This window comes from Pituophis catenifer, unplaced genomic scaffold (genome assembly GCF_029215685.1).
Source record: "Pituophis catenifer annectens isolate HBS135680 unplaced genomic scaffold, rPitCat1.0.hap2 SCAF_8, whole genome shotgun sequence".
Classification (NCBI taxonomy): domain Eukaryota; kingdom Metazoa; phylum Chordata; class Lepidosauria; order Squamata; family Colubridae; genus Pituophis; species Pituophis catenifer.
In genome coordinates, this window is record NW_027256888.1 from 15,889,821 (window position 1) to 15,913,953 (window position 24,133).

At 36.4% G+C, this 24,133-nt stretch overlaps 1 protein-coding gene across 1 annotated transcript in view; it reads left to right on the forward strand.

The window, feature by feature from the left end:
- SPOCK3 (SPARC (osteonectin), cwcv and kazal like domains proteoglycan 3) overlaps positions 1-24,133 on the forward strand; it is a 163,213-nt gene that overhangs the window by 133,847 nt on the left and 5,233 nt on the right. Inside the window, exons 7-8 of the mRNA XM_070948112.1 lie at positions 9,937-10,053; positions 21,026-21,247. Coding sequence (XP_070804213.1) covers positions 9,937-10,053; positions 21,026-21,247 — 339 coding nt within the window. The remainder of the gene's footprint in view (positions 1-9,936; positions 10,054-21,025; positions 21,248-24,133) is intronic.

Consider the following 24,133-nt stretch of genomic DNA (forward strand, 5'->3'; position numbering starts at 1 on the left):
AAAAGTTATTTTAACCTTGTTTCAGAGATATGTCTGTAGGGCCATTACTTGGCTTTCCCAGCAGTTTTTTCTACTTACCTCTTAAATCTGAAATGGAAGGAAGTTTTACATTGGCTGTCCTACCTTATTATGTGTTTCTATCTTGCAACTACCCATCATTTAATTTACAAAATGACATGCTGCAACAAAGATAATTAACTTCAATTATTGCCTGAGGTAACCAAGATGTCAGATAGCAATCTACCATGCTTCTAAGGAGTCTATCTCAAAAGTTCAAGAATGAAGGTAGAATAGAACCACACCATAGATAGTAATAAATTATCTAATTTTCTCCCTAGTTTTGGAACTCCTGGAATTGTTTTCATAGAAAGTTTAAATAAATTTTAGGAACTTTGCGGAAGAGTGACCATGTCGTATTGGAATTCAATATAATGCAAACATAATCAATAAAACATAATCAAATCAGTGTCTTAGACTTTAAAAAAGCTGATTTTAACAAACTTGGAGAGTGTTTGGGAAGGATTCCATGCATGAAAATCTTAAAGGAGAACACAATTCAAGAAGCTTAAGAAACACTAAAAAATATAATTACAAAAGCCCAGTTCAGCTCAATACCACTGAAAAAGAAAAACAAGAAATCAAAGAAGAACTCAGCATGGTTACACAAAGAACTCTCTAATAAAGAGAAGATAAGTACAAAAAATGGAAAAATAAGTAAGGTAGAATACCAACAAATAGCCTGAACTTGCAAGGATGAAGCCAGGAAAGCTAAGGCTCAGAATGTAGTAAAACTTGTAACAAATGTCAAAAATAATTTTAAAATGTTTCTTTCAACTTATAAAAATAAGGGAAAAAAAGTCAAGGAAACAATTGGTCCACTAACAAGAGAAGATAGCAAGAAAGTAACAGGCAGTAGAGAGAAAGCAGAGTTTTCTTTGCATCTATCTTCATGCAAAAAGGAAAGTTATAACCAGAAGCCAAAATGGGTTTGTCAAAAACAGATTATGCCAAACAAATCTTATTTCATTCTTTGACAAAGTGACTAAATTAGGCGACCAATGAAATGTAATGGACATAATATACATGGATTTCAGTAAGGCATTTGACAAAATAGACCACAACCCACTTCTTGATAAGCTAAAAAAAATATGGGATAGACAGCATCACCAGCAGATTAGCTGACAAATTCCCCCAAAATAAGACATCCCCTGATAATAAGCCCAATCGGGCTTTTGGGCGCATGGCAATAAGGCCAAGCGCTTATTTCAGAGTTCAAAAAAATATAAGACAGGGTCTTATTTTCGGGGAAACGCGGTAGTATGTATAGAATGGTATAGAATTGTGCTGTGTAGAATTTTGCCAGATTATTTGATAACTAGAAGAGTTGTATGTTTTGAACAGAATCACTTACAGACATTCTTTCTGTTTAAGGTAAATGTTCTTTCAGCTATTACGCACTCATAGACATCTAAAATTCTATATGTACTCCACGCTGAACTTCTTTTGAGACAACATTCATGTTTTTGATTTCAAGCATCTTATATTATCTAAGTGAAATGACTAATCTTATAACCTGCAGTGCTTTGTGAGATGCATATTTTACATGAGAAATGTTAGACATTTTTTTCATACATGCCTTCATGAGTCCATAGTATGAAACAATACAATACAATAGATTTTGCACTGAAAGTTAAAACAATAAAGGAACATATGCAATTCTAAAAATTCTGACTAATCAGTGTATTTCTGTATATTCAAATGCCAACTCCAAATTGCAGCATTTATTTAATGTGAAATCAAATTCAGCAGTTGGTTCCATTTTGCATTTATACATTATGAAAATAATTTACAGGACATGTATGAAAGATTCCCCCCATACTTGTTAAATATGTTATTTTTATGTACCTAGTCATCTTCTAGAATTTTCTGATGGTCAGCTAAAATACATTTGACCTGGGAATTTTATTTATCCATACTTATTATTTTAGTGGTTGCTAGAATTGCTTGTAAGAGCACGACTCAGTATTACACCAAAAGAAAGCACTTCTTGGCAGGTTCCTGAGTGGATTCGTCTGATTTAATATGCATTTTTTATTACTGTATAACCTTCCAGAACCTTTACTGTCTGTCTTCATCATTAAAGATTCATCTGCCAACCTGTTGATTCAAATATCAGTCTGAATTATCTCATCTTGACCTTATTTTAAATCAATGCAGACCAATATGTACTATATAATTTAAGGAGCAATACCTTCATGAGAATAGAAAAAAAAATTTTTTTTCATTTTAAGAAGGAAACTCTGCAATTGGAGTACCTAGCTAGATGTAATCCTTAGTAAGCTGCAAACTCAATCTGTCATTCTGGCAGTAGCAGAGCCCAAGAACTTAACTGAATTATTTAATATCACATATTTAGCAATCTCTATAGCTATAATTAGGCAATGTGGAGCCAGTAGTGTCAATATGGTTTTTCTCTTAAATAGTTTAAACAGACATCTAATTATTCCTAATATTATTCCTAACTTTCAGGTTTGTCTTGTTTTTTATACAGATACCAGCCATAGTCAGCTGCTCTGTACATTCAATATAATTTTATGTTTTTCACTTCATCTTCTTCCTATGTTCATCACATGTAAAACAAACAGTAGGATGTTATAGAACTGGAGCTCAAGAGTAGTGCCATAGTATCTTTTTTTTTTAATTTGATTTATATGCTGCCCTTCTCCGGAGACTCAGGGCGGCTTACAATGCGTTAAGCAATAGCCTTCTTCCAAATTAAACTATTCCAAGCTGCTCTTAATTGTTGTAGTGTTTGCATTTTTGTTTTGTTTGTTTGGGGGGGAATAGATTAAAAAAAAATTGAAGCAGTGGTGGAATTCAAATTTTTTTATTACTGGTTTTGTGGGCGTGGCTTGGTGGGCGTGATGTGGCTTGGTGGGCATGGCAGGGGAAGGATACTGCAAAATCTCCATTCCCACTCCACTCTGGGGCTAGCCAGAGGTGGTATTTGCCAGTTCTCCAAACTACTCAAAATTTCCGCTACCAGTTGAATAGTACCCCTGCTTTGAAGTGTTAGGAGGTTTGTGTTACCCGGAATAAGAATATACTTTTTCCAATTTAGTTCAATACTCTAGCAACTGGAAATGGTTAACTACTAAGCACTCTGACAGCAGCAGAAGCTTAGTTAGAAGTAGTTGGAAGAAAACACAGGTCTGTTATGCTCAGTAGTTTCTTGATAGATCAGTTAATTTATTATTATAATTATACTTTATGTACAATTTATTATAATTTATAAAGTGTTTCTTTTATGTGATAAAAACATAGAAACTCTTTGTTATATATTATTCTAGTTTTCAAATTATAAAAATGTTGTATTGTGGTTAATACATTAATATCATATCTTCATTTATTCATAATGTTTCAAATACACAAGGGGTCACCAAGGTGGAAACCTATTAAGATACTTATTAGACCGCCTTTGCTTTATCATGATTTCAGCAGGACCTGCATGTAGAACAGTTAATTTATATCATTTGTATCATTATGTCAGTGAGAGCCAACTATAATCAGAGATACACAATACTTTTACTCTGAGATTTTGAAAGTTCCATAATTATGGATCTTGGAGATTTTGGGACATACGATATATATCTAAAAATCATGTTTAGCTTAAATAGCATATTTTAATCTCTTTTTCATAAAACTTGAGATTCATTGAAATCAAATAGAGAGTTTTATAGACAAAAAAAGTTTTCTACTGCATAGCACAAAGTTAAATTGGTGAATTCACTGCCAGTGATTGTAATAAATGGCTATGAGTTTCCAAATATATCCAGTTGGCCACTGTGTGACATCGAAATTTGAATAAGATAGAAAACCAGACAGATTCAACAAGACACTTCTTTTGGGTTTTGTCAGATATAAATGCCTTATTCTCTAATGTGTAAATAATGTATATATGGAACATCAGGGGTTAACTTATTCTTTGGACTTTAATGTATTCATAATTCACCACTCCCATTCCTGGCTCCACCCCTTGTATATATAAGGAGCCATCCTCCCCATTTTCATTGCTTCTATCTTGAATATTCAGCGAATATAGAATGCCTATTATGATTAAAGAGAAATATATTTAAATCTCTAACTTCTATTATCTTTATTGAGTCTGATCCTGAAAATATTGCAACAAGCTGGTAGCAGAGGATGGTTAATTGACTCAATAAGTAATAAAAAATGTCCAAGAAAGATAGGCCCAACACCAGGGCCTACAGCAAAGAAATAGAAACTGACCAAGAGACAATCAACGAATCCACTAATGCGATTTCGAGAGAATCCGAAGAATACACCACTGAAGAAGAAGAACTGATGAGTGAAAATAACGACCAGGAAGAAATCGAGATAGAAAATAACGAACTCAGGTCTGAGATATTAAAGATACTAAAAAGCCAAAAGAATGATGAAAGCCTCATCGCGGACCTCCAGGAGATGCTGAGAAACAGCGGAGCAGCGAGAGAGAAAAACGTCATTAAAGAAAAACCCAAAGATCAAAAAACTGTGAGTGAAATGACTACTGAGAAAATAGTTGTAAAAAAGAAAAGATGTGACATCGCGCGAAATTTTGAATGGCAGCCATCTTGTTTTCAACGAACTTCAAAAGAGAGTGAAGCGGAGCCAATCAAAACGCTCAGTTCAAAATTTCTGGCGCGAAAAACGCTATCAGACGAAGAAAGTGAAAAAGAAATCTCAAACTCTTCAGATGAACCAAAATCAGAAAGTGAAGACGATTTAACAAAGTCTCAAGTAAAGTCAGCAATGAAAACGCTTTTTGCTGCTTTTGGGCCAAGATTGAAAATTTCCAAGACATCAACAAAGAAGCAAGAAATCAAACCGACAACTCAAGACCTGCACGCTCCCATCCTGACTTCGAAAACGACGACACCCGAGCCCAGAGAGCCATGCCGATTCCGTCCTACACCGCAGACAGAATCGAGTGCCAGCGCACACAAGAGAAAGAAAAGAACCGTCGCCACCACCAAAGCCCCAAAAACCGAGCCAGAGACCGACTCATCTGAAGAGGAGCGGATCGAGAGAGCTGAAATGGAGAGAACCTTCCACAACGGCGCCAAAGAAGAAATGAGCAACGCGCATGTGCAAAACTACGTAGACGGCCCCGAAAGACTTGAACTGGCCAGAGAATCGCGCAGACTCGTTACAAGCATCCCAATGCCGTTCTGTAATTTCCTGCACTTGAGAGACCACGGACTGCCTCAGGTTGTAAGTAATGGACAGAATAATGTAGGGAATTTACCCAGTGACTTCCCAAAACTTAGAGTTGATGGCATTAATTTACAAGAGTGGTACCAACAGCTTCAGGTTATTTTTATGAAAGAAAATTTACTATTCTTTATAACTAGTCCTCCAAGAAGACCTTGGACTTTAAAAATAGATTGTTTACATCATAGAGCATTTTTCATAATAATTTCTAGCGTGTCTCCTGCAATGTATCATAGCATCAAACCAAACCTAACTGTATCAGAAATAATTCAATGCATGTTTAATCTATTTCACAGCGATAGCGTAGCCACAACCACGAGAATGTCTAAGGATTTCTTTTCTTCTAGAGTGAAACCAGGGGTTTCTATAAGTGAGCATTTGATAAATCTAAACAAAATAAGAGCAGAGCTGCAATTGAGGGGGGAAGTGATTTCAGATCAAACAATGAAAAGTGTTATTATCAATTCACTTGATCCATCATGGGATAGCTTTATGTCACACTTAGATACCATTAATTTGGGATATTTATCAATAGAAAGTTTATCTAACAAATTGATAGCAGAAGACAATTCAAGAAAAAATCGTTTCAGTAACCAAACAGAACACAAATCTTTTAGGAAAGTAGTCTTTCAAGATAAATATAATGAGGCCTTTAGATGCCACAATTGTGGATCCAGGGAACACAGTAGAAGAGACTGTCCCAAAGTCCCAAGGGAAAGACATAGGCCAGAATACAGGAGCAAATACAATTACAGACAATCTTCCACAGATAGACACAAATATAGAAGTCCACCAAATTACAGAGAAAGTAGAGGGGGTAGAGAAAATTCAAAAGAGAGAAAATCTGGGTCACTAAATGGGCTAAATAAACAAGACAGCACCAGAACACAACAAGATGAGAACAATAATTGGCTTATTGATTCTGGTGCAACAAATCACACCACTAACAACAAAAGTATATTATCTTCATTTACAGAAGATAAGTTTGTGATAAAGGTAGCTAATCAAGAAAAGGTTCAAGTATTAGGCAGAGGAAATGTGACCTTGCCTGGTTTAGGGAAAATAGAGGGGGTATTATTAATCCCAGAAATACCTCACAACATACTGAGTGCCATAAAACTAAGCAGAGAATCTGACATCAATATAGTTTTCTCAAAGGGGAAAGCAACTATAGAAAAGAACAAAACAAATGTAGGCACTGTGATAATAAAAGGGGGTCTACCCTATCTGATAACCAAAGAAAGATGGTTACATAACATTGATTCAAATATGGAAGATTGTATTGAAGCAGATGATGAAAATGTCAGTAACAGTGACAATGATGAATGTAAAATAACTCATGATAACAAAAATACACACAATGAGAAGAAACCAAAAATAGGTAAACCAATTCATGATGAGTGTGCTCACATCTTACATAGGAAGTTAGGACATGCAAGCTTTCCTGTAGTACAAAAAATGACTGAACACGCAGAAGGTGTCAAAATAAAAAATTGTGAAAATTATTTGGAATGCTCAGTATGTAAATCCACCAAACTAAAAACCAGTCCCAGACCAAAAAAATCTAACAGATCAACCAACAATATTTTTGATTTGGTACATATGGACTTAGTTGGTCCATTAACTCCATCAATTACCTATAGAAAACGTTACTTCCTAACAATAGTGGATGATTACAGTCGCTATGGTTTTGTTTACACATTAAAGCACAAGGATGAAACCTTTCAGAAATTTAAGGAATTCTACAAACGCATAGAAACACAACATAATATTAGAATAAAACAAATTATGACAGATAGGGGATGTGAATTCATGTCTAAAGAATTCTCCCAATGGTTAAAGGATAGAGGGATGCTACATTTCACGTCCAATCCATTTTCTGCATTTCAAAATGGGATTGCAGAGAGAAAGAATTCCACACTACAAACCATGATTAGATGCACATTAGAGGATGCTGGTTTAGGCAAACAATTTTGGTCAGAAGCCTTACATTATTCAAATTACACTCAAAATAGGACATGGTCCAGTATTGTGAATAAGACACCATATGAGGTGATGTACAATAGAAAACCCAAATTAGCACACATGCACATATTTGGAGTTACTGCAGACGTACACATACCTAAACAATTAAGGAGAAAGGGAGAAAACGTATCCAGGAGATTAAGATTCATGGGATACGAAACTGGAACCAAAGGGTACAGATTCATTGATAACAATAACAAATTTATAGTATCCAGAACAGCTGTGTTCCATGAGCAGGCCAATTGGTCTAAATTGCACCTTAATGAAATATTTCCTAATAAAAGCAAAGATAATATATCTTGCGAGGAAGGAACAACAGAAATTCAAAGTATTAACAAAAGTAAGAACAAAACCAAAACTTGGACAAACAGTCAGCATAAAATAAAGACAGACACATTAACAAAAAAGGAAGCTAGATTTTTACATGACAACCATAGCAAACCTGAAAGAAATATTAGAAACAATAGAAACCAAATACCAAATAAATACAAAGATTACATAATGCATATGGATAGAGAACAAATAACACCTAATACATATGAGGAAGTATTGAAACTTCCCCGTGAAGAAAGAGAAAAATGGGAACTAGCTATGGAAAAAGAGATGGAAAGTTTACAAGGATTAAATGTATTCACACCTGCGATCGCACCTAAGGATAAAACAATTATAGGTACCAGGTGGATTTATAAAATTAAGAATTTAGAAGGAGGTAATACCTTATACAAGGCCAGACTAGTTGCACAAGGTTATGCACAAAAATATCCAGAAGACTATACTGACACATATTCACCAACAGTGAGAACAGAGAGTGTCAAAACAGCTCTTGTAATAGCATCTGCACTCAATCTGGACGTGTTTCAGTATGACATACAGACTGCATACTTACATGCAAAATTAGATAAGGAAATATATGTAAGAGCACCACACAGTCAATACACTAATAAGAACGAAATTTGGTTATTAAATAAGAGTCTGTATGGATTGAAGCAATCTGGAAAAAGATGGTACGATTGTTTGGTAAAAGTACTTAAAACCATGGATTTCAACGCCACCACTGCTGATAACTGTTTCTTTGTAAAAAAAAGTAATGATCATATTGAATTTGTATTAATTTATGTGGATGATATTTTATATATTGGAAAGCATAAAGAGAGCAGGGAAATCTTTGTAAATAAGTTAAACGAACACTTCTCTTTGAAATCACTAGGTAGAGTGAACAAATACCTTGGTGTACAAATTAACAAAACAAAAAGGGGATTCAAACTTACTCAGAAAGATAAAATCATTGAACTCCTAAACAAATGTAACTTAAATAATGCCAAGACATGTGACACACCTATGCAAACTGATTTTCTCAGAAACATTGATGAATCTTCCCCTGAGTTTAAGGACAACACATTTTACAGATCAGTTATAGGTTCACTCCTTTATATATCCAATTGGACTAGGCCAGATATTGCATTACCTCTCAATTTATTGTCAAGATATGTTAGCAGACCAACCTTGTATCATTGGGAAGCTGTCAAAAGAATTTTAAGATATCTAAAAAGTACATTAGATTTTTGTTTAATATTGGAACCCAATAATGACAAAGAACCAAAAATTACTTGTTATGCTGATGCAGATTGGGCTGGTGATACATCATGCAGAAAGAGTACCTCTGGTTATGTTTTTCTATTGAACGATTGTCCAGTTTACTGGTATACTGGTAAACAAGAACTGGTAGCCACTTCTACCACAGAAGCGGAATATGTTTGCTTGTCTAAAGCTGCAAATAACCTTGTATGGTTCAATGATTTGATCACAGATATTTGGAAGAAACCTACTTTACCATTTATTATGCATGAAGACAATAAAGCAGCCATTGAAATATCTAGATCCGATGCAATTGGACAAAGGTCCAGGCATATTGATATAAAATTTAAGCACGTGAGACAACTATCTCAAGACGGATTCATCAAAGCAATACATTGTGATACTTCTGAACAATTAGCTGACATATTAACAAAACCCTTACCTTCTAAACAACACAAATATTTAACTTCTAAATTATATGTATTATATTGTCCTGAATCTGAATGTAACTGGTGTTGTATAACGAACCGGCATTTAGAGGGGGATTTGTCAGATATAAATGCCTTATTCTCTAATGTGTAAATAATGTATATATGGAACATCAGGGGTTAACTTATTCTTTGGACTTTAATGTATTCATAATTCACCACTCCCATTCCTGGCTCCACCCCTTGTATATATAAGGAGCCATCCTCCCCATTTTCATTGCTTCTATCTTGAATATTCAGCGAATATAGAATGCCTATTATGATTAAAGAGAAATATATTTAAATCTCTAACTTCTATTATCTTTATTGAGTCTGATCCTGAAAATATTGCAACAGGTTTATTTTGCAGTTTTAAAGGATTATAAATAATTTATAAAGGAATAATTGCCAATAAAACTTTTCAAAGGCCTTATGTAAATTACATTTTTAAAAGAAAAATATAGAAAAAGAAAAAGGGAATGGAAGTCATAACAAAACGATTTGCCTGTGGCTACTTTACATTTATTTACAATATGAAAGATTTAATTTTTAGGCAGCCTGTGGAGATTAAAGGACTTTTTATTTTGCTTTTCAGCGTGTGGTGACTTGGAGTTCAGAGAAGTTGCAAGTAGATTGCGAGACTGGTTCAAGGCACTTCATGAAAGTGGAATTCAGAAGAGAGCTAGGCTTTTGCAAAGGCCTGAAAGAAGCAGTAAGCACTTAACCATCTTTAATACGTCTCTGGAAGAATTTCTGATTTAGAAGGGATTTTATTTTTCATTAAGCTTCAAACTTTATTTCCTAAACACTTTCTAGGATGCCTTTGATAAATTCATGTCTTAAAATGTTGCTCTGTAGATAATAGAAACACGTGTATGTATTAGCATGGAACAATATGCACCTAGATTTATCAACAAATTCTGCACGCTTATAAATGTGATGAATTATGTAATTAATTGCCTTTTCAACCAAGCATATAGCACTTTGTTTACAGTATTATTAATTAATTGATTAATTAATGTCTGTCAAAGCAGTATGTCCATTAAGCTGAATGGGATTTTGTGTGTGTGTGTGTGTGTGTGTGTGTGTGTGTGTGTGTGTGTGTTTTCTGAGGTTTTTGCGGGTGTTTGTATGTAGGTCTTTGGTTATTCGGGTTTTCTCCCACGTAAAATTGGAAGTATCCTGGCGACGTTTCGACGAAGTCTCATTCATCATCTTCAGACTGGTGTTTTTGGCTTCGTGCTTCTAGAAGCAATGTTGATCGCAGCTGTTTCTTCCTTTTAACTGCCAGTGGGCATATGAAGTGATTGGGTGGGAGCTTGGCTGTGTTCTGATTGGTTGGGGATGTGTTCTGTTTAGGTGGGGGCTTGGTTGTGCTCGGGTTAGTCTGAGTTGCAGGGGGATTTGAGCTGGTAAGCTGCGTTGCTGTTGTTTGGCTTCACATTCATGGTCGTGCCACATCTTCATGGTGGGTGTCAGTTTGTTTCATGTATGGATTGGAGGGGTTTAAAGTGGCTATTGATGCAGCTGTGGTCTGGCTTCTGGTTTGTGGTTGTGCCTCATCGGTGTGGATTTGGGTTTGTTTTTTGCGTGGATGTGTGGTGGTTACATCCTGTGTGGTTTTCGTGAGTGTGGATCTGGTGTCATTCTTAGTGTTGGGGACTTGTTTGTCAATAAGGGCAGGTTTCCAAATGGCTGGTAGGCGGGAGGTATAATCTTATTTATTCATGCTGTGTGGGCGTTTTTCTATCTCGATGGCTTCTCTGATTATTCTGTTGTTAAAGTGTTCAGTTTTGGCGATAGTTCTGATCTTTTTAAAGTCAATTTCGTGTCCTGTGGCTCTAAGGTGCTGGACCAGGGAAGAAGTTGGTTCCTCTTTTCTGACTGAGTTCTTGTGTTCTTCAATGCGTGCACTTATTCTTCTGTTGGTTTGTCTGATGTATGTGGTGGGGCAGGCGGTGCATGGGATTTCATATACTCCTTGATTTTCTAACTCAATTTTGTCTTTGGGGTTTCTTAGGATGGTGGATATTTTTCGATTTGTGCAGAATGCTGTCTTGATGTTGTTTGTGGAGGATCTTGCTGATTCTGTCTGTGGTGCCTTTTATGTATGGGAGGAGGGCTTTGCCGTTTTCTTGTTCTCTGTCTTGGATTTTAGTGGGGGTTTCTTTTTGGATTAGGTTGGTAATCTTATTTCTTTGGAATCCGTTGGATGTTAGTACGTTAGTGAGAGTGTGTAGTTCGGTTTTTAGGTGTTGTTCATCAGCTAAGCTTTTTGTTCTGGAGATGAGTGTCTTGGCTACGGAGTTGATCTGTGCTGGGTGGTGGTGTGAGAGTGCGTGCAGATAGTGGTTTGTGTGTGTTTTCTTCTGGTAGATGGTGTGTCGTAGGGAACCATTGGATTTCTTGTAGACTAAGACGTCCAGAAAGGGAAGTTGGTTGTTAGCTTCTGTTTCCATGGTGAACGGTATTTTGGGGTGTAGGCTGTTGAGGTGTGTAAGGAAGTTGTCCAGTTTTTCTTTCCCGTGTGGCCAGATTATGAAGGTGTCGTCTACGTATCTGAGCCAGAGTTTGTGATCAGATTTTTCTAGAGCTTGGGTTTCAAAGTGTTCCATGTAGAGGTTTGCAATGACAGGTGAGAGGGGTGATCCCACGGATAGCTGTCAAGGCTTCTTTGATTGGCACTTGGGTGAAGAGGGATATGACATCGAAGCTCACGAGTAGGTCACTGGGCTGTAAGTTTTGTTTCTTTATGATCTCTATGAACTGGAATGAGTTTTTTACGTGTGAGGTGATGGATTCTGCATAGGGCTGTAGTTGTTTGGTGAGAAATTTGGCTAGGTTTTGTAGAGGTGAGCCTATGGAGCTGACTATGGGTCTAAGTGGGGTTCCTTCTTTGGGTATCTTGGGGAGACCATAGAGCTTAGGGCATCTGGATGATTTCTCTCTGGGAGTGATTCTTTGCTGGATTTCTTCGCTGATGGGGGAGGCTTTTATTTTGGATCTAATGGTTTTTTTTCCAGATAGGTGGTGGGATCTGTGTTTAGGGGTTTGTATGTGGAGTCTTGGAGTAGGTTGGTTAATTTGGTTTAGTAGTCAGATGTGTTCATAACCACCGTGGCATTTCCCCTTGTCTGCTGGTAGGATTATTATTATTATATTATCAGAACACAGACAAGTTCCCACCCCCACTGGTAGTTAAAAGGAAGAAACAGCTGCGATCACACATTGCCCCTAACCTGAAGATGACGAATGAGACTTCGTCTAAACGTCGCCAAGACACTTCCAATTTTACATGGGAGAAAACCCAAATAACCAAAGACCTACATACAAACACCTGCGAAAACCTCAGAAATAAATATATATATAAATAAATATATATATAAATATAAATATAAATATAAATATATATATATATATATATATATATATATATATATATATATATATATATATTTTCTCAGGTTTTTGTGGGTGTTTGTATGTAGGTCTTTGGTTATTTGGGTCTTCTTGTGGGAGAGGACCCGAATAACTAAAGACCTACATACATACATACATACATACATACATACATACATACATACATATATATATATATATATATATTGTACATGTGCATAAAATAAGAATGGGATTTTATGTATGATAAGTTTATACATTTTACACATACATAACATGGAAATGGGATTTTGCACAAGCACAATTATTTATATTTTACAAATATAAAATCTCTGGGGAGAAGTCCAATTTTTGGAGTATGGAATTATATCAGGTAGAATAGATTTCACCGATGAATGTTGCTTTTCTCTCAGAAAGCACTAGATAGAACTGCAGTGAACTGGCAAATAGGTAATCAATAGCATATGAGAGCATAAAGCTGTTAAATGGTGTTGTCCAGATGTGGAATTTACTTATCTTCCCCACTGGTTCACAAATGTGAGCTCTGCGCATGCGCACAGCTTTCCATGCATGCGCAGTACTCGTGCAATATGTCAGGGTGGGTGGGCGAAGCCTCCTGCAGTCACCACTACCAGCTGAATCCCACCTCTGGTGCTGTCATAACAGAGAAACAAATAAAGCAGAAAATTAGCAGAATTTGTAGTTATTTCTAGGCTATGTTTATGAGATTATGAACAGTGAAAGTGGATTCCTATTGAGGAAGGTTAGGAAGCCTACAGAGAAAACTTACTAGGCAGAGTTTGCAAGCATTAAAACTGGACTCGCCAATAAACAACAAGCCAGTTCCTGTCTGTTGTTTAATAGGTGCAAGCTGTTAACTGCTTTCCTTGTTAATTGCATTATTTACATTTTTAAATATTCTGAATATTTGTTCATGTCTGTTTAATTTCATGTACTTATTTTTGCAAATTTGCATTAGTTATAAATTCTATTATTTTAACTGTATATTATTTCTTTATGGGATTGCAATGGTGCATATATAATTTATATATTGCATTATAATTCAGCAGTATCAGCAGTAGTAGTGAGATGAATACACATAGGATCCAGGTTTATATTATTCTATAGGCAGGAATGGAACGTGGTGGCTCAGTGGCTAAGATGCTGAGCTTGTCGATCGAAAGATCAGCAGTTCAGTGATTTGAATCCCTAGTGCAACGTAATGGGGTGAGCTCCCGTTACTTGTCCCAGCTTCTGCCAACCTAGCAGTTCGAAAGCATGTAAAAAATGCAAGTAGAAAAATAGGGACCACCTCTGGTGGGAAGGTAACAGTGTTCCGTGCGCCTTTGGCGTTTAGTCAGGCCGGCCACATGACCAAGGAGATGTCTTTGCACAGCACTGCCTCTTCAGCTTTGAAACGGAGATGAGCACCGCTCTCTAGAGCCGGAAATGACTAGCACATATGTGCGAGGGGAACCTTTACCTTTACCTTTATAGGCAGGAAAGGTAATATTTGAACATGATATAAAGCGGTAGAATTGAGCAGACTATTTATCTAATTCCTGTTCCAAACTTATTTATTTATTTTTATTAAGAAAATATATCTGGCTGCCCAATTCACTCTCAGTGCTTACACTTACAAGGATAGAACAAAATGAAATAACTAAGCTGTCTTCATATCTCTCACTACTTAAAAATAACTATGATCTTTTTTTAAACAAACCATATTATATAGTAGACTAAGTTTCAAAACAATGTTTTGATTCAGCCCCTTTCATGGATTGCTACATTGTAATCAGGAGTGAAATTCACTTATCTTCCCTACCGGTTTGCAAATGTGTGCGCGTGCCGATTTCCACACATAGGCAAAGCCTTGTGCGCATGCACAGAGGTTGAAAATCATTGCAAAAAAGGAACATCATGATGCCGTGTGGGTGGGCGGGGCTTCGCGCAGTCAGCCCTACTGTATTGTGCGATCCAGTAGGAACTGGCTGAATTTCACTCCTGATTGTAATGGTGAAGAAGTTGGTTCAATGATGGCATGAGTTCTAATGTTGAGACTGTAGACTCCCCCTCCCCCCCCAAATTTTTATCCAAAATTGTGGTGGATCATGGATAAGGAACTAAACTCTCCATAAGGAAACAACAATCCAATCCAATATTCTTCCATGAAAGCCAAGTGGATATTTATAACCTTGACAGTGTAGGTACCATACTGGAAAATGAGCTTCCAGATCAGAAGGCATTTAGTTTAAAGAACTTTGGGGAAGAGCAGAAGGCAAATCCGCTCTTTATTATTGAATATAATAAAAACTAAAACTGCTTGCATTTTTGCTGATTATCTGCATCTAAAATTGAAGTTATGCTAAGTGAGGAAAAACTATGTACCACGAAAACCATTTTCATCGAAAACAAGCTTTATCAATGTTGATCATTGCAAATATTGATCATATACAATTTGTTATTATTTTAGAAATTTTAAAAAACAAATATACAACAACCCCAATGCTCGGTAGTTGGAAAGTCTCCACATTAGTTGAGTTTTCAGAAGCTAGCAACTTGTTTGATTTCAGGAAGACAACCAAATTCATATATTATGTATTTTTCTTATATGCAACTGCCAAGCACTCTTTGGAATTGTGTATATGATGAAATTCCTTTTTACTCCTTTGTTAGGACTGGTTTTCTCTGATTTAGAAAAGCCTTTGTAAAGTTGGATGATATTTTATATAATGTAGATCTCCTTTCTTCGGCTCATCTCTATTTGTGTTTTTTTCCTGCTAAGTTTCTGTACTTTTGACTTAGTATTATGTATGGTTTTGTAATGTGTTGTAAGCTTCTAAGAATCAATCTATTGCAGCAGAAAAATCCCAGTCAAAAGTGCATCATATAACCAGGAAAGCATCCTTTTGAAAAATGACAAATTGATCCCAGCCTAATGAAAACCAGCTATCGTATACCTAGTTATGATGCTTTTTTCACCTAAATTTCAAATACATTTTGGTTTAAATGTAGGCATTTTTCTTCTGTTAAAAATATGAGCTGCACACGTGCATGTTTTAATTATTGTTCTTTAATGTTTATTTTTACTCCTTAATCACAGGCTATAAACAGTGCTGAGTAGCTAATCATTTTGTCTCTCTGACAGAAATGGGCGGCTGAGCATAAGACAAGTAGTTTGCTTAAAACTATATAATATTTTGTTACTATTCTGAGAAGTGAATCAAGTCCCTCCGTGTTCATGTGCTTAACCCTTGTCACACATGCTGTGGCTAGGGCAGTGATCAGGGGGTCAGACTTTTATTCATAGATTTAATTTGCTTCAATTCATCAGCTACTAATTCCTCTGTTGATCCCTCCACTCATCAGTATTTAATGCCAGATTCTTTTGTCAAAGTCCTGTTGCAACTTAATCATTCCAGATTATCAATATCTGGAAAAGATACACACTTTTTGACTAAAATTGTAAGTACCGTATTTTTCGGAATATAAGACACACTTTTTTCCCTCCTAAAAGAGGCTGAAAATTTGGGTGCGTCTTATACTCCGAATGTGGCTTTCTCGAAGCTTTTTTTCAGCCCTAACGAGACACTAGCGAGTGAAGCGATCTACCTCCGACTCTCAGCTGTGCTTTAGAAGCTTTTTTTCAGTGAAGTGATCTTCCCCAGCTCCCTCCGACTCTCAGCTGTGGAGCTTTTTTTTCAACCCTAACAAGGCACTAGCAAGTGAAGCGATCTTTGCCTGCTCCCTCCAACTCTCAGCTGTGAAGCTTTTTTTCAGCCCTAAGGAGGCGCTAGCGAGTGAAGCCATCTCCGTGGTTTGCCTGCTTTTCTCATTGCTTCTCTCTCCAAAGATCAGTTGTGCTTTAAAAGCTGTTTTTTATCCCCAAGCAGGAGATAAAAACCAGCAAACTAATGTGCTGAAGCTGACCAGACTAAGGACACTAGCCAGATGAATACCTGGTAGGCAGATTTTTTCCCCCCTAGTTTCCTCCCCAAAAACTAAGCTGCATCTTATACTCGGGTGCGTCTTATACTCTGAAAAATACGGTAGTTCAGATTCTGGCTGTTGATTGTAAATGGAGAAAATGTGGTTCAAAATTTATTAATATAAAATAAGGTCATGAATTTGCTCTGTGGCTGTAAAGTAGCAAATGTCTTTTTAAAAAATCTTTAGTTTTTGGCTTTGAAAAGAAAAGACATAGAGCCACCAGTGGTGGTATTCAGCCGGTTCAGATCGGTTCAGGCAAACCGGTATTGGCAACCTGCCATCCTATTTAGCCACGTTTTCTAAGCCGCATGTATGCGTGCAAGCCGCCCGCATGAGCAACGCGCATGAGCAAAGTGCATGCGCGCGTGCTCACATTTTCGGTGCATGGCAAACTGGTGGCAAAATTATGTGAAACCCACTTCTGAGAACCTATTTATTATGCATGCATCCTTATAGATAAAAAAAGAATACAGGTAGTCCTCAACTTACAATTTTGTGACTGTTTGAAGTTAAATGGCACTGAAAAAAGTGACTTATGACCATTTTTTCATACTTACGACAGTTGCAGAATCCCAGTGGTCACATGGTCCAAAATTCGGACGCTTGGCAAATGGTTCATATTAGCAACAGAACTTTTGGGCTCAGTTGTGGTTGTAAGTCAAAGACTACCTGTACCTGTGGTCAAATTTTAGTGTTATTATAATGCATTATAGTTGCTAATAGTGGGAATGACAAGGCCTAAAAAATGCAAAGGTATTTATAGTAATGTCTGGAATGTTGCATTTTTTTCTGAAAGGAAGGAAACAGAACAAAATGAAATTAATGGGCTGCTATATATATAAAATTGGTAAAAGGCCTATTCTATGACCAAACCACTGTTGTCCCCCAACATCAATCTGACCCATCAAGGCTTTTTCCCAAAGAGACATCTGTGTATTTTAACTTGCATTAGCTTATCTCAATGAAATATATGAAAAATTTAACTTTTTAAAAAACTTTCTAATGACCTACTTTCCTTTTCAAATGCTTAGCTCAATCATGTTGTTCATCCTGAAGAAAATCTCTGTTCTAACATAATCTAGAGCACATACAATATAAACTGAACATGAGAAAAAATATAGGAAATGCTATATACAAAACTTCCTGTACATTCTTTTGTGAAATTCTGATGCATTTCTTATTAAAATTATATTTTGTATTTATTGTATTTATTCTGTTCGTTAACATTGTTTTTAAGTTCATACAGGGATATGGGTGAATTTTTTTAAAAAAACCCAGAAAAGTTCCGATTTCAAGCTCTTGATGTATGAAATATGCTCCTGTTCTGGTTTGGGAATCTGTTCTCATTTCCTGATTATTTTTTTTAAAAAAGGTCATTGCCAGGAGGGATGATTTATAATGTGTACCACAAGAACAGTCTAGTATAGGGGCATGTCCCAGATTAGGGCACAATAGATCTTTTTGCTTCAAAATGAATATAAAATGTAAACATATTCACAATCAAGCAATTGCTTTAATTAGTTTTAATATGTTTTCAGAGAGAGGGAGGGAGGGAGACCCATAAACAGAATAAATAAACATACTAATTAACTTATACATTGTTAACTTATACATTACTAAATAATTCTGTGTTTTCTTGCAGCTAGAGATCCTTTATTAAACTTAGGTCTAACAACTTTTTTCCATATGTGTATTTTCAAATTTAATAATCTTTAGCAACTATTTGTTCAGAATAATAACCAGATGTGTTTTATGAAATATTCACCAAGTTGCTGCACTAATTATGGCATTAATTAGTTTTATATCTATAGAAATTTTAATAAAATGTTATTAACCAGAATACAGCAACTGGCCATATAAAAGTATCGTATTTGCACAATGTGATGTGATCCAGAATGCCAGCACCTACTGTACTTGCCTGCCAAAATTAAAACTCTTGTTTCAATCTTCTCGTTTATTTTTTTTTATTGGAGTTATGTATATAAGGAGAACTTTTCCTTTGCCATGGAAATACTTTGAATTCTTTCACTAGATATAGTGAACTTGAATTAATACAAACCAAGAGTGAATGTATATCTTACGGTAACTGATATTTTTCCTTGGTGTAAAAAGTTTAGGGGAAAAAATTGATCCTTGATTCATTAAACCAACATTGAAGAAGGGAAACAGTATACTATATTCTGTCTATACCATAGTATGGGCAAAGTTATAAAACTGTAAGTATTAATGTGATTAACAAATAAGCTCTTCTAATACACAGGAGAACAAAGAAGGAGTATAGATATGCACTACATAATTTTTCTAGAGCCTTCTATTTCTTAAAATAGTCTATAAGTACGTTATCCATGGTAAATGTACTCCAGGTACCATATAGATCTGTATGATTTCCAGAAGACACTTAGGGTATTTTCTTAGGATAATGGCAGGCAGTTCTACCATGAATCTCAGCAACCTCTCAAATATGGAAATGATGGAAATATTGAGGGTAATCTTCGTCAGATTTAATTTACTAAAAAAATGTGTGAGATGAAATACAGGAGCCATATCTAGAGGGAAGGATGGGCTGCATGACTGTTTTCAGTTTTTGTGACAAAGTGGCAAAACATCTAGCTATTTGTGTTCTTAATGCAATTGGAATAGTACAACATGCTCCACAGAAACTGCCCTTGAAAACAAACCAGAGATTATATTGGTGCAGACTATATTGATCTATATTCTATTAGTAGAAGAAAATACATGTACCTCAAGTTGTACTGCTCACAGTTCTGTCTAACAACCAAGTTCAGAGACTACCAAGGACCCCACAGCCTGTATTTGGCAACTGTGACATATTTGTAGGATGACTACATACTGTATATCTTGCAGATGTTACTTACATTAGTTGCCGGTGTGTTTCTAAATTCAGTTCAATAAATTAACAATTTATTGCTGTTAATAATCCATAAAGCCTACTGTATATGATTTGAGTTACCTACAGGATCATAATCTCCAGAGGCAATCTGTCCATCTGCTCCAATTCAGCCATGCAGTGCCTACAAGTATCACTTTGGAGAGTAAGAGAGACTAGAACACGGGTGTCAAACTCAAGGCCCAGGGACCAGATCTGGCTCGGGATGCTTAGATCTGGCCCGCAGGGCTGCCCTGGAAATAGCGAGGACTGGCCCGTCGTGCCTCTGCAAGTGAAAAACAGAGCTCAGGAATTCCGTTTTCACTGGCAGAAGGTTGCAGGAGGCCGTTGCAGCTGAAAATGGAGCTCCCGAGCTCTGTTTTTGTTTTCAGAGTGCTCGGGCTGCCACAGGCACCCCCGACACAAGTGACGTCAAGCTGGCCTTGCCCACACTGGCCATGCACACCCTGGGCCCCTGAGGTCAAACACAACCCTGATGCAGCCCTCAATGAAATCGAGTTTGACACCCTTGGTCTAGAATCTGGAAACAGGATTTCTTAAAGGTGGCCCATTTCGTCTGAAACTTACGCAAACATACCAAGCCACGATGACTCATATATTAGTAATATTTTATAGAATGTTAAAAAAGCTGCAGAACGTTTGGTAGTTGAAGATCATGCTGTCAACTCGCGAAGCATTCCTGACCTGCTCTCGAGTTGCCATAGGCGGGGGATGGGTGGGGAATACAACATCGCAGCTACATTGAGGAACTTGCACTTCAGTCAAAATAAAGCACATTCCAGCTGGCCAGGTCAAGGTCATATCCACGCAGACCCACAGTGACCGGAGGGAGGGATCTCTACAACCCACGAAATTGCTTCGTTGGAGAATGTGACTGATGACACATCTTGGGGGGAGGGAGAAATAGGGTCAGAGCTGGGATGCGAATTAAGTGAAGCCAGAGTTGGTCCGTGCCGACATGAAGCTCCTCATAAATAACTGGATCTCTTTTGAAGCTTGGCTTGAGGCTCATGATTTAATTAGGGCATCAGTTGGAACCCTGACACATGCTATGTAAGGCCATTTTAGCAGGTTTTTTTTAATGAATTAATGAATTATTAAATTAATTAAATTAATTTTAATTGCAATTCATGTTACTAATTTTTGAAGTTGCCAATTACCGGGTTTGTTTTAAATAATGGTTAAAATATTTAGTGTTGCTGCTATTTAGTAATCCTTTCAAATTTTGCATCACCTAGTACCCTTGCTAAATGCCATTAGTATAGACCTGATCTAGTTTTATGGTATAAAATAGTTTCTGTGAGAAAGGACACCATTGAATATGTTGATATGTGTGTCAGCTATGTTTGTATTAGTGAATTAATTGCTTGGTGTTTTTGCCTCTTAGGATTTGATACCAGCATTTTACCAATTTGCAAGGACTCTCTAGGCTGGATGTTTAACAGACTTGATACAAACTATGACCTACTTTTGGACCAATCAGAACTTGGAAGCATATATCTTGACAAGAATGAGCAGTGCACCAAGGCATTCTTCAATTCTTGTGACACTTACAAGGACAGTTTAATATCAAACAATGAATGGTGTTACTGTTTCCAAAGGCAGCAAGGTGAGCAATTAAAATAATATTCAAATAGTTGAAAGCTATGGAAAAATGGAAAATAGAATATGCCTTATGGCAGTTTAAGCTGGTTCTTGAAAATACAGTGCAACAGCATATATACAAAAGAGTTAAATCCATACATAAGCAAACATTCTCCTATCCTAGATTAATTAGTATAAGAACAAATTCCAAAAGGGTTACTCAAGGAATTAAACACAAAAGTGTTTTGTTGTTCAGTGAGTTCAAAACTCAAAATGCTTTAGATAGTTTCTTACTCAGTACATGGATATTACTATATATATTGTAGATACAGATATCATTGATACATATAGTCTTGAAATAATGATCGAAAGATATAAAGCTAATTATTTAACTGTGAAATATTTAGCTGGGAAAATATTTACATATTTATATAAATATATTTACATAAATATTTATTTATATTTATTCTGCTAAACAAATAATTCCCTCAACACTCTCAAACTATTTACTATGTCTGCAATACTATTAATCTTTTCATCATTCCTATCACCCATCTCCTCCCACTTATGACTGTATGACTGTAACCTTGTTGTTGGTATCCTTAAGATTTATATTGACTGTTTCCTTAATGACTATCATTAAGTGTTGTTCTTGATGAATGTATCTTTTCTTTTATGTACACCAAGAGTGTATGCACCAAGAAAAATTCCTTGTGTGTCCAATCACACTTGGCCAATAAAGAATTCTATTCTATTCTATTAAGCCACGCCATGGCAAACCTATCTAAATATTTTGAATAATCATCCTGTATTTGGTTGCTGCTTGTCAAGTCTGGGCCATCTACAACACGGGTGTCAAACTTGTGGCGTCACGTTGCTGTCACATGATGTCTTGCAATGTTTTTCCCATTTATGGAGCTGCGCATGGCCTGCACATGATGCATCCGGCCCATTGGCCACCAGTTTGACACCTCTGATCTACAAGGTTATCCAAGAATTTTGAATATGCTCAAGTAGCAGAGGACTTTTTACTTGAAAGTGAGCATTTAGTTACTTCTTTGTTATCTGAGTCAACCAACCAATATCACCATCTCTATGGTGCAATATTGAAGATCAAGGATTAGGGAATGGTTCTGTCTTGGGTCTAGGACAAACTCGCCACAGCCAACTTGCTTCAGTCACCTTGCTGCAGCCAACTCGCTGTGGGAAAACTTGCTGCAGGACAAGTGTCAAAGAAATGATAGAATAAAATCATTAAATAACAAAAGGAGGGATAAAATGAAATGTGGATGGAAAAATTAAAATAACTTTTTAATTATTTTAAATAAATTGAATTGTTGAATTGTTCCATGGCGAGTTGTCCTGTGGCAGGTTGTCTCATGGTCAATTGGCCATGGAGAGTTGGCCCATGGGGAGTTGGCAACAGCAAGTTGTCTGGGATGAGTTGGCCACTGCAAAAAGGCAGCAGCAAGTTGTCCCATTCCATTTTGTCTTGTACTGGAGAGCTTGATAGACTTCCCTATCCTATTCCTGGGGATTTATTCTCAAAAAATACAATGGCAAGTCATGTACAAAGAAGGCACCATCTAGTCAAACGCTGGTTTCAATGAGTAATTCTCTCAATGGAAGTTAGAAGCTTGTGTACTTTTGCATTTTCTCCCTGGAATACAGATATGGGACTAATGTTTTGCCTCTCCAGAATAGTTACTGTCAATTTCAGCTAAATAAATATGTTCTGCTATTTTTCAATAATGTTTTTTCAAATACTTTAAATTGTCAGTTATTATATAAGATATATTTTTGACAGATTAAATATTAGTATGTTTTAAAACTCTTCTGGTTGTTTGTCGAATTTTGTATAGTTTGGATAAGCAAATGTATGTATACATGCTATCACACATATATAAATACATGAAACAATAGAAATAAAATGTACATGAGTAAACGGAATGATTTTTTTATAATCTAAAATGTACTCTATATACATTAATTATTTTAATAGAATTTATTACTGGAAAATATGATGATATGACATTCCTGACTATCTTTGTAAAAATTAAACTAATTCAAAGAAATTAGGTCTACTGTATGATATCTATTATTAATAGATATAATATATATTATAATATATACTGTATACAGTATAACTAAATAATATATTTAGTTATCAGAAGTAATATATAAATAGCAGGGAAAACCTGCACTTGTCATACTTAGTTTAAAAGAACCTTCTTCAGTCCAATGGTTCCAAATGTATCAATATGTATTGTTGTTGTTAGTTGCAAAGTTGTGTCCAACCCATTGCAGGTCCCCATGGACAATGTTCCTCCAGGCCTTCCTGTCCTCTAACATTCTCTGGAGTCCATTTAAGCTTATGCCTATTGCTTCAGTGACTCCATCCAGCCACCTCATTCACTGCCCTCCCATTCTTCTTTTGCCCTCAATATTTCCCAGCATTAGGCTCTTCTCCAGTGAGTCTTTCCTTCTCATTAGGTGGCCAAAGTATTTCAGTTTCATCTTCAGGATCTGGCCTTCTAAAGAGCCGTCAGGGTTGATCTCCTCTAGGACTGACTGGTTTGATGGCCTTGCAGTCCAAGGGACTTGCAGGAGTCTTCTCCAGCACCAGAGTTCAAAGGCCTCAATTCTTTGGCGCTCAGCCTTTCCTATGGTCCAACTTTCACAGCCATACATTGCAACTGGGAAAACCATAGCCTTGACTATAAGCACTTCTGTTGGCAGGGTGATGTCTCTGCTTTTTAGTATGCATCAATGTATGGAAAGACCCAAACTGTTAAAGGTTGTCCTATGGCATTTCAGTGCACATCTGAATAAGTAGAGGCAGAATCAGAACACTTCTGTAATCCAGTCTTGAAAAATGATTTGCAAACCAAGTTTAGTGACTATCTTCTGG